The sequence below is a fragment of the Ascaphus truei genome, chromosome 21 (genome assembly GCF_040206685.1).
Source record: "Ascaphus truei isolate aAscTru1 chromosome 21, aAscTru1.hap1, whole genome shotgun sequence".
Taxonomy (NCBI): domain Eukaryota; kingdom Metazoa; phylum Chordata; class Amphibia; order Anura; family Ascaphidae; genus Ascaphus; species Ascaphus truei.
This window is the reverse complement of record NC_134503.1, coordinates 7,584,846-7,596,994: the sequence shown is the minus strand read 5'-3', so window position 1 is coordinate 7,596,994 and position 12,149 is coordinate 7,584,846. Positions and strand designations below refer to the sequence as shown.

General features: G+C 45.2%; 1 protein-coding gene across 1 annotated transcript in view; it reads right to left on the bottom strand.

The window, feature by feature from the left end:
* SLC2A6 (solute carrier family 2 member 6) overlaps window positions 1-12,149 on the bottom strand; it is a 16,532-nt gene extending 4,383 nt beyond the window's left edge. The window contains exons 1-8 of the mRNA XM_075578819.1: window positions 11,758-12,149; window positions 7,275-7,437; window positions 6,833-7,039; window positions 5,810-5,909; window positions 5,107-5,318; window positions 4,730-4,882; window positions 2,619-2,727; window positions 1,246-1,434 (exon numbers count right to left, since the gene is read on the bottom strand). Of these exons, the coding sequence (XP_075434934.1) occupies window positions 1,246-1,434; window positions 2,619-2,727; window positions 4,730-4,882; window positions 5,107-5,318; window positions 5,810-5,909; window positions 6,833-7,039; window positions 7,275-7,437; window positions 11,758-11,855 (1,231 nt within the window). The 5' untranslated portion in view covers window positions 11,856-12,149. The remainder of the gene's footprint in view (window positions 1-1,245; window positions 1,435-2,618; window positions 2,728-4,729; window positions 4,883-5,106; window positions 5,319-5,809; window positions 5,910-6,832; window positions 7,040-7,274; window positions 7,438-11,757) is intronic.

Here is a 12,149-nt window from a genome sequence, read left to right as displayed (position 1 = left end):
AAAACTTTGTGGTATGGAGGTTCTTGGTGAGAGTAACGTAACTGAAGAATAACATATCTGCAGTTGTTATAATCTAGGTCAGGGGAGGGGGTGCAGAGATTATCTGCGGGGGGCACAGGGGTTGCAGAGGCCCTGCGCGCTTCCCAAAAGGCATTTAAATTAAATGCCGGGGAAGCTGCGAAGCCCTCTGTAACTCTCTCTTACCTTGGATCAGACATCTGCTGGTGACGCGTTGCCATGGCAACGTGACGTCATGACACCAGAAATTCTGATCCAAGGTAAGGAGGGGGGGGGGAGCAAAGAGAGGAGGACAGCCATCAGGGGGGCACAGGGGTATTCCCTGATCTAGGTGGTGTTCTTGGTGAGAATAACGTAAATTTACGGAAGAACATATCTGCAGTTGTTACAGTTAGAATACTTACCAACTAAACTATGTACAAAAAGGATTAAGACCAGTGTGTTGGAATGGCAAAGTTATTTTAAATGGTATGAGGAAGCAAGCAAAGAAAAGAGGAATCTTTAAAAGCCTCTTGGCAGGAGACTAAAAAAAAATAAGAAAAAGTGAAGGAATTATCCAAGATTCCAACTCCTACGTGTTTATAGCCACCTCTTCAGGACAACTATACTTGTCCCTTATTGCTTGGCCTCCCAAGTCTGCCTGTATATAGTCCTCATTGTCCCCCTGAAGGTGTTATAACTGCTGCATTTACTTTAACCATTGATTGGGCAAAAATGAACACAACAAAACAAAATAAGGAAGAAACGGGAAGTGAATTTGCCGATTAGATTATTGAAAATGATCAAGGCGTATTGAGGAAGTAGAGACGAACGCAAGACCACATAGTGGCGGATTTTGTGAAAAGTTGACATGCAGAAATTGGGACGCAAGTACAGACTGTGTGTATTGATTGGGAGCATAAAATATAACGAACCTGTGTTTGCTCCTATCTATATAAACGAGCAGACAACCACAGGGGACAGTGCCGTAATGGTTTAAATTTACTCTTTCAATTGTGTTTGGAGCTTAATTTATATAGAAAAATAAATGGTCTTTTAGTGCTGAGCTATAGAACTGGATATAAGGTTCCACACAGGACCTAGCCAATTGAACTATAAAGTGCCTTATATGGATATAAGGTTTCCCCTTTTGGTGTAAGGGTCGGCAATACATTGGCAACAAATGTGTTTCATTACAGCAACAGTTCTTATATAATGACAATATTTCCCTGCGTTTCTTGCACCTACCAGCGATGTATACCATGATGCAAACGAGTGGGATCAGGGTTATGTAGTTAATGGGTTGTGGGGAAAGGTCAGGATGGATCAGCGCCATTATGGAATCGGTTTCATTTCCGGACGTGGAATTGTGGTATTTGTCTATGGTGAAATGGACGTACAACCCCATGGAGAGAGAGGAGAGAAACATTAACAAACCTGCAAGAGAAGACACAGACAATACAGCGTTAGTGATAGGCAAGTATACAAACCATTAACCCATGCACACACAGGGCTGGACCAGCATGCATGTAGCCATGTGGCTTAGAAATTCTATGTCTACAACAGGAAGCTCATGCTTTTGCAGCCATATTTTCTCAGAGCATTATTACTGTAAGAGTAATGTGTATTTACACACATGTACGTGTGTGTGTGTGTGTGTGTGTGTGTGTGTGTGTGTGTGTGTGTGTGTGTGTGTGTGTGTGTACACACACACACTTATGCAAGATAGTTTGTTTTGTAAGGACTAAAACCTGGGGGGAGAGGGCAGGGGATTACTGACTCTAAATTACTATCTTGGGACTAACACTAAATTAATAGTAACCCAACTCCTGCAGTTCAGCAAAGCAGAAAATAAAGAAGACTTTTGCAAGGGTGTGTGAGCTTGTATCCAGTATTCCTGTTGAAAGACAAGTCTTTTGGATAAAACATGCTTTTGTTTAGATTTCTCATTGGATTGACTACCTGAAACAGAAGATGTTGGGTAAGGTGACTGGCAGGATGAGGATGAATTTATGATGAAGGCTTGCAATGAGTAGGTGTATGTGTGTTGTGCATTACCAGAGTTTAAGCTCCCGGGAGAGAATGATATTAAGTGTTCATATGGAGTAATTGCAAACTTCTCCTTCACTTAAGGTCAGAGGTTCTCAACTCCAGTCCTCAAGACCTTACCCTCTCCCTTCTCCCCTCCACCACCCAACAGGTCAGGTTTTAAGAATAGTAGAACTTCAGGACAGGTGGTTCAATCAGTGGCTCAGTCGAAGAGCCATCTGTGATGAAGCAGGGACTGATTGAGCCACCTGTGCTGGAGCAGGAATATCCTGAAAATCTGACCTGTTGGGGGGTATTGAGGACCGAGTTGATAACCCCTGACAATTGAGTTTGTGTTAGACATACATGATGAACTTTTGTACAATTGAATAATGGTGAAGTATCTGATATACTCCTTAGGTACTTGGGTCCTAGGTGAGTGGTAACCACCTTTTCCTCATTTCCATGAACAGTTATTCATAAGGAAGCGTGAGATATAAAACCAGGACTAACTGGGCTTAGCATTCAAGATCAGGAGAGCTTCCAAACACCTGCTACACTGCAGACCCCGGCACAGACACACTGACACTTACTAGACGTAAAGAGAAGGATCTTCCTGCCAGCTTTATCCATACTAACGGCTGCAATCAGCACTGAAACCAGGCGCACTGTCCCGACTAAAGCAGCATCATATTTACTTTTCTAATGTAAATGAAGGGAAACAAAGGGAAGCATTGTAACCAGTCAGAGAGGATACATTGTACCGCACGTTACAGGCCCAGAAGAGCTGGCTGTCACCCTGAGATTAGAGGTTGTAACAACAGAAACATGAGTCTCTCCCTAGAACAGGGGGTGGCCAACTCCAGTCCTCAAGGGCCACCAACATGCCAAGTTTTCAGGATATCCCTGCTTCAGCACAGGTGGCCGAGCCACCTGTGCTGAAGCAGGGATATCCTCAATACTTGGCCTGTTGGTGGCCAGTGAGAACTGGAGTTGGCCGCCCTTGCCCTGGAAAGACCAGGGACTTAAACCCTTCTCTGTTAGAGGGACTTGCAACACATTGCATTATGTTTTATTTCCCCCTCTGTTACATCAGCACAACATCCCCTTCCGTATATTTATTAGTGTGGTGATACTGTAAGGCAGGGGTGCGCAAACTGGGGGGCGCGGGATATTTTTGGGGGTGCGTGGCGGTTGCAGAGGCCCCACGCTCTTCCCCAAGGCATTTAAATTAAATGCCGGGGGATCGCGCAAGGCTTCCGGAACCTACTTACTGGGATTCAGAAGCCTTGTTGTGCTGTGTCGCCATGGCAACGCAGCGTCAAATGACGCCGCAAGGTCATGTGACATCACCGCGCCCCTGCTGTGTTTTGGTTGGCACTATCTGCTATATATTTTGGGAAGCTGTTTGTCTATTAGGCATTTGGACACCTCTTAAGATAACATAACCACCATTGGACGCCATTTTGAATAAAGATGGGGCACTGAACCTTTAAAAACTGCCCTGATTTTAACCAAATTAAGCAGGATTGTAAGTAGCTGGACTGAATTTAGAAAAATCCATGTTTTGCACATTGGTCAACATAATATTGGATGCTCCAGAGTGGGAACTGGAAAAAATGTCATGTTTTTGTGCCTCATGGAAAAAAAATATATATATAGTTTACCCAACAGCATTAGAATAAAAATGCATACGTTGTTTACCATTACGAAACTAAAAAATACAATTATCCATTTACAAATGTCAGTATTTTTTGATTTCTTACAATTCACGAGCAACGCCGGCTACTTTCAGCTAATATCAAAATAAAAAGTGTTTCCCTCTTCCCCCTATATCACTATAACACACCTTCTCTCATACCTGCCACCTGACTCCAGGTCAATACTGTGATAATGGACCAGGCCAATCCTTTCTTGGTTTTTAATGTATTACACCAGGACAGCTAACATGCCACTAAATGGGAATACAAAGCAAGAACTGGATCATCACACTGTTAACCTGGAGATAGTTGCTATGTGTACTCTCTGTACATCTCTTTATTCCAGACAAACTAATGTGTATTTCTGGACTCAAACCAGAGGGCACGCAGAGTACACGCTGAGTGATGTTAGGCTGTGTTGCAAGGCCATCTGGTAGGCAACGGGTTGCAAAACCAGAATCAATGGGGAAGTGACCTCAAGAAAGTCTACTATGTGGAAATTAGGAAGTATCCTGATAAGTCTGACTGTGGAGATGGCAACAACAACAAATCTGGTATCACACACTGGTTCAGTGTAAGTAATGATGTCACTGTATGATTTGTTATCTGTGTACAGTGTGTAATGTAGTGACTCAATGGGTTTCCATGTACAAAGGGTATCCCAGCCCTGCTGCCTGCCCACCTTGACATGTCAGCATTTCCTTACAGCCCTATTACAGATTCCAATCACTGAATGCCTTATCTTTCTTCTCACTCTGACACCGAGCACTGATAAGTACCATTTGCATTAGATCGCAAGCTCTTTGGGCTTGAGGGGGTTCTGTTTTCCTAATAGGCCACTTTATTCATTGCATTATAACTTGGTGAAGCACTGTGTACATGGTTGGTGGTATATACATACATCGTTGCCCTCTGAATGGAACGAAGGGTGGGTCCAATGTTAATGCTTAGGGGCCCCCATTTATTAGAATCACCTCTGCTTAGGTTTGCTGCATGTCACTCACCAGAATCACATCTGTCCTGTTGAAGATGGATTCCAGATAAACTAGGATCGGGGTGACCCCAGATAGTTGCTGCAGGAGCCTCATGAGCACAGCGATGAGGATGGGCTTGTAGTAGTAGGGATCAGAGAGCTCAGCACATGTCAGGGAGTTGTTCTGGGGGACAGAAAAAGACTTGGCATTCTGTATAAACATTCCTGCTTCCAACCTCTCATCCAAACTGTGCTCCCCTTTAAACTTGTTCCACAGCCTTCTCTCTGCCACTTAACCTTGTCCATTACTAAGACTGTTTGCCAACCCTTTACCTCGCCCCCACTCCCATTTCCTTCGATCATTCCTCAGACTCCACCTGTTGTTCCTCCCGCACTCGCATGATGTACCTGCTTCCTTATGTTGTCCTTAATCCTCTCATATTCCCCTCGAAACTCCGTGTTGGCCCCCCGGAGCCAGACCAGCGCCTTGAGAGCTTTCTCATCGTGTCCCTTCGATATCAGGAAGCGTGGGGAGTCGGGCATAAAACACAAGAGGATGAGCATCACGAATACTGGCACCTCTCCAGCTACGGCCAGCCACCTCCAGGGCAGGACTAGACCTGCAGCAAAAGACGGTGAAGAATGGAGCATTGAATGTTTGTAATGTATCAAAAGGAATACTGAAAGTGCCACTGAAATACCACGTAGCTGCTGGATTCTAGCACTTCCTTACCCCTCCCAGGCACTCCGATTGAATCAGAAACACGGAATTGAAGACTAGCAATCATTCATATTGAGCAACCAAGCAATCCCTGCAGTTCCCTGTGCTGGCAGCAGGAGGGAATTTCGGTGTAGCAATTCAGGCCAGGGCAAAGATATGCAAAATGCCAATGAGTTAAGTTTGCGTTGATGGGCGCCCAGGCAACATCAAAGTGTTCAATGAAAGCTAAGGAGTAAGATGTGTTCTCTTAGGTAGGAAGTCACAGAACATTGCTTTTTTTTAATAAAGAATAGGTCTCCAGCAGGTCCTGGAGGGGGTACCATTTTTGGTCTTGAAGTCAGAAGGACAGTATATGGGGCAGTATAGCGCAGAGTGAACCATGGTACATACCTAGTGCATAGAGTACAAGGGCGCCACAAACCGCCATAATCTGGGGGCAGGCCCCGAGTGCCCCCCTAACTCCGGAGTGGGAGATTTCTGAAATATACACCTAGAACACACAGAAAACTACATCAGAAAACTAAGGTACAGTGCGGAGCATGTTCAGGGATACAGGAACTGAGCACAAAAAAGCAATCAACATCAATAATGTCATAATACTGATGTGCAGCAATGTACATGTATCGATGTATGTATATATTTATACAATGTCCACAGTGTACTCAGCACTTTCCAAAGACAATACAGTACAGGGAATTATACTGCAATATGTTTAACAAACAAAATCAGACAATAGGAAAGGAAATCCCTGCCCCGAAGAGCTTACAATCGAAATGGTATGTTGGGAGAATTACAGAGACTGCAGGTGAGGGAATAAGTGCAGTAGATGGCAGAGCTTGGCCACAATGTTGGTAGGATGTGTGGGACCTGCGAGTCTAGGCCAGGAGTGGCCAACTCCAGTCCTCAAGAGCCACCAGCAGGTCACGTTTTCAGGATATCCGAGCTTCGGCACAGGTGGCTCAGTCATAATGACTTTGGCGAAGCAGTCGTGTGATCAGAGTGCTGGAGAGGCACTCGGAGGGTTAAAAGGTGTGTCATAAAGGTTGGAAGAGACTGTGCTCATCAGATATAGTGTGAGGGAGTTCCACAGGTAAGGGGCAGTGTACACGGAAGAATAAGAGGCAAAAGACCTCACCATCCATTTTTTCCCCTACCTGGACACAAAATCTAAACTGAAGAGCAAAATATACAAACTATCCATTGCTTCCACCCTGTTACATGGGATGTTGAGGGTAGAAGAACCTTTGGCCTAATTCACTGGCACTGGGAAATAAACTCAATGTTCCCCCTTTGCTGTGGATAGCGGTTGTTTCATAGCCCTTCATATCATTAAGTCAGTTCCTGTTTGACCTGGATCTATTCCTGCCTTATCTACATGCAAAGCACATACGTGTCCACCTAGAGATTACTCACCGGTATAGAAGATGAAGTTACGCCGCTTGCGTAGCCCGTGAGAATCCTGCCCACCACCAGCATCCAGAAATTCTGAGCGCTGGCCATGAGGAGGTAACCGACAGCAGATGGCAATGCCGAACACATGATGCTAAGCTTACGTCCAAGCCGGTCATTTAGAAACATGGAGCTTACGCCGCCCAGGCAAGCTCCCAGGGCAAACACAGACTGATAAGGGAAAGAAGACACGGAGCTAGGTTAGGGGTGTGAGACAGCCCACTGCTTGATGGATCCATGTGTTACCAAGACAAGACACAACCCTAGCCAAGGGCTACTGGTGAGATAGCATGATACCCAAGAGAATGTCATCCAGCCACTGATGCAGCCAAGCCAATGAGTCAACGTAGCCAGAACCATGAAGCTGAAGATACAATGATAATAATAAAAAAAACCAGAGCTTTACCGCAAACCATGGTATCTCCTCTGGTTTAACCTGTAGGTCAGGATCAGAATTGCTTTCCAGTACTGGAATCACAGGGGAGGAGTAAACCAGGGCGTAGCCAAACGTGAAGTTCCCCAGGACGGCAGCAAAGGCTGCCAGGAACATCTTCTCGTTCTTTAGTGTTCTGTAAGAGAACAGAGACTGTGAGGAACTGGAGCCGTCAAAAGACACATCTGTGTTCCACCCTATTCAGGTAGGTATGGTTTGCTTAGGAGAGTCATTTACAAAAGTACTATGGGGGATATGTATTTTAAAAAAAAATGCTGCAATTTGCTCCAAACACGGAGCATCTGCCTCCGGGGCCGGTTTCGGCACTAGGCCACCTAGGTGATCGCCTAGTGAGACAAATTCTGGGCAGGTGCAAAAAAACTGGGGTTTCCATGTAGCAGCAGGGCCAGTGATAGGGGGGGGGGGGGGGGCAGCTAGGACTACCATCCCGGGCCCAGTGAGTCAGCAAAGGAAACCTTAACATGTGCCAGCTCCGCAGAGGTGCCTCTCAGGAGGGGTCTGCTGGGGGCCAGTTGAATGGGCAAGCACCTCTGAGGCCACCCCCTGAGAGGCACCTCTGCGGTGTGGGCACCCTCAAAGGCTGCAGATATGAGGAGAGGGTAGCTAAATTTGATTTATTTACATTAGAAAAGAGACGTCTAAGAAGGGATATGATAACTATATACAAATATATTCAGGGACAGTACAGGGAGCTTTCAAAAGAACTATTATCCCAAGGGCAGAACAAAGGACTCGGGGCCATTCCTTAAGGTTGGAAGAAAGGAGATTTCACCAGCAACAAAGGAAACAGTAACAGCAGTTAAAATGTGGAATTCATTACCCATGGAGACTGTGATGGCAGATACAATAGATTTGTTAAAAAAAAAAAAAGGTTGGACATCTTTTTTAGATAGGAAAGGTACACAGGGATATACCTAATAAGTATACATGGGGAGGATATTGATCCAGGGAGTAATCCGATGCCAATTCTTGGAGTCAGGAAGGCATTTATTTTTCCCCTTATGAGATATCATTGGATGAAATGACACTGGGGTTTTTTTGTTTGCCTTCCTCTGGATCAATAGGTAAATATAGATATAGAATAAAGTATCTGTTGTCTAAATTTAGCATAGGTTGAACTTGATGGATGTATGTCTTTTTTCAACCTCATCTACTATGTAACTATGTAAAATAGAATGGGGTCATTTATTGAAGTGTCCAAGCTGGAAAATATGTAAACAAAAATGCTGCATTGGATTTATAGAAGCAGCAAAGCCAACGCGTTTCAATGGGAATGTTTCTCTTTGATAAATCTGCTGCCATTTTGATGTCCCTGTTTTACAGCCATCACAGTTTGGTAAACGACCGCCAGCATCTTTAAAATCGTTAATTAAAAGCAGATCTAACTTAACCCGTTGCGTGGTTCAGAGTTAATGGGGGCCCAAGTGCCATGGCCTCTGGCACAGTGCGGTCACGTGATCTCCTTCAATGGCGGTCACGTGACCATGGTGGCCATTTTGGAGGGATCCTCCATTTCCTCAGTGGTTAGATTGCCTCCTGCGCTCCATAGGAAACGCAGGATGCGATCTAACCCAGTAAAAAAACAAGCTCTTTGAGCATGACGTAGTAACTACTTCCTGGTGCACTCAAAGGGTTAATGGGATGGAAAGTGTACAACTAGCGACCTCTGAGGCTTCTTGTGGCTTTTATCTCTGAGGAAGTGTCTAAATCAGAGCTGGCCTGTCCTCAAGGGCCACCAACAGGTCAAGTTTTCAGGATATCCCTGCTTCAGCACAGGTGGCTCAATCAGTGGCTCAGTCTTTGACTGACCCACTGATTGAGCCACCTGTGCTGAAGCAGGGATAGCTTGCAAATCTGACTTGTTGGTGGCCCTTGAGGACTGGAGTTGGCCACCCCTAGTCTAAGTGCACCAGGGCTAGCACTAGGATTAATACTGTATTTCATTCCATGGGATACAATCCTTTTGACCCACGTGTCTCCTCACATCTTGCCCCACCGCCTTTACAAATCACAGATTCTCCACAAATACACACAATACGATTGTCGAGCAGTGGCTCGTGTTGTAATGTCCAAGTCAAAGCAGAAGTTACAGTATTACTGGATCCTCCCTCTGACTAGCACAGTGCTACACATGTGCATCCTCTCATGTCCGGTGGGTAAGAAGGAAGCAATCAATGCCTCCACTTCTCATTTAAGGTTTGAAAAAGGTGGATTCCCACAGAGTTGGCCAGAACGCAAAAATGTAACAGTCTAACTGGCTTCTCTAACCATCTAAAACAAACAATTCTAGTAGCAAAGGTTTCGCTGCTTTCATTTGTTTGAAGTAGGTACAAGTAGAATCTCTTAGGGGCCTCTGAGTGGGGGAAGTGATTGTCAAGGTTGTCAGGTGTCCAGTGTTGAACAGGACTGTCCTGTATTTGGACAGTGTCCAGTAAAACATGATAGGTGGCACTGATACTGGACAAGTGTGTCCCCGGTATTACCTCTCTAGACATAATGCCCTGACCGGCATGGGGGGCACGGGATTTCCCCCGGGCAGGGAGAGAGCAGGGCTGTGGGTAAGGGGCTATGCAGCTTCCTCCACCCTGATTGGCTGCTGCTGGGTAATGCAGTCAATCAGGAGGAGGTGTCAGGAGCCTGGGGGTGGGGTCAAGTAGAGGAGGAAACTGCATGGAGCGGAGAGGGGTGTGTGTGTGTCGACCGCATCCCAACTTTCAACATTGTATCCTGTCTTTTTGGAGGAGCCACCTGGAAACCCCTATTCCTTGTCCTTATCAGAGAGCTAATAAAGATAAAGGGAGGTGAGGAGGGGGACTCAGGCTGTACAAGCCCTGGCTGATCACTTTGGTCCTAAGAGGGATTGCCCAAATCTCTTATGCTCAGCACCTCTATACCACATGCAGCAGCCCCTATCGCTGAAAGAGAACTGGTCAACACAGCACAAACAGAGGTGTAGAGGACGAATTCACGAGCTGCCCCTGCTCCATACGCTATGCAGCGGTTTACCCTTTAAATTAATGGAATGTACGTCTTCCCAAGCAGGAGGGAGACACAACATATTGAATCGGGATCTATGTTGTTGTTACATTGTAATCATGCAATGATTATGAACTGGACAACCATCGGTTAATATACAGTTTTCGTTTGGGTATTTGTTCCTCAAACGGTAGTCCTTAATGTCTATGTGTAAAGCAGGGGGTCTCAATCTCAGTCCTCAAGGGCCACCAACAGACCAGCTTTTATGGATATCCCTGCTTCAGCACAGGTGGCTCAATCACTGATTGAGCCACCTGTGCTGACACATGGACTGATTGAGCCACCTGTGTTGAAGCAGGCTGTTTGAGCCACCTGTGCTGACGCACGGACTGATTTAGCCACCTGTGCTGAAGCAGGGATATCCATAAAACCTGGCCTGTTGGTGGCCCTTGAGGACTGAGTTTGAGACCCCTGGTGTAGCGCTATTTTTGCTGCATTGTATCTGTATTCAGGTATATGAGTTGCATTGCATTCTCATTTCCAGATCTACAGTTTTACTTTTTAAAAGCAAATAAAATTATGTCTTTAACCCTTTTGCTACCATAGGCCCCTGTAATCCTGTTCCTTTATTATAGTATTATACTAATTGGGTAGGAACATATGTTGTCTTTTCTTTATCAGGATAATATTTTCTTGCATTTGTCTTTTTTTTTAATGCACCTAAAACCCGCTCTTCTTTGCATTGTTTTAACAGGGGGAAAGTGCATGAAATGTGTTCAAATGGAGTCAGGTCCCAAAATAATGACAGGCACAATCATTAATGCAAAATATTTACCTGGGTGTCTACAAAGAGACACACGCACACGCACACACACACACACACACACACACACACACACACACACACACACACGTTCTATAATGTTTCCTTATTATAATTACATTTCGTTGTGCATTTATTAGTTTAGGAGTGCTCAACTCCAGTCCTCCCCCCCCCCTCCCTCTCCCTCCAACAGGTCAGGTTTTCAGGATATCGCAGCTTCGGCACTTGTGGCTCAATCCCTGAGCCTCTGTGCTGAAGCAGGGACTGATTGAGCTACCTGTGCTGAAGCTGGGATATCCTGAAAACCTGACCTGTTGGGGTGGGGGGGCTTGAGGACTGGTGCCAAGCATCCCTGTACTAGAGTATTACTATTGGCCTACCTGAAGGGAGGAAATGTTTGGAAATGCAAACTGCTGCGTCTCTAACCCATATTGTCTTATTAGAAACCATATCAACTTCAGCCAGATTAAATTGCCACCTATAAGTTGAAATGCATACGGCTTAAATGTTAAAATGCACAATATTCATCCACTAGACCAGCGTGACAACCCCACCGTTGTAACGTTTCCATACCTGTTGCCTATACAATGGGCAAAGCTCCATCTGGACGTCAGCTACACGGTGACTTCCACTCACCTGACATACTGCTTATCTGCTTCTCGGAGAGACTGTGGGGAAGACTGGTAGGTAGGTTTGTCTGTGTCACCCAGAAGTGGTTGGTGAATGGTGTCCATAGTTGATAACGACGACAAAGGAAACGGTTAAGTTTTGATCTAGATCTTGGTTGTTCTCTATATAGTATACTCTTCTACGCTATGCTAATACAGGTCTGCTGATACATATACATATTGTATATACAGTAATATATATATTGAACTAGTCTAAAGTGCTACTTGACTGCGCTGATCTATATTGATATGTGCTGTACTGTATGTTCAGCCAAGTGGCTCTGAGCTATGCTGTAGTGTACTGATCGGTGCAGGCAGCCTCTGCTCTCTGACACTTTGCTTCTAGCCTACATGTAAGCA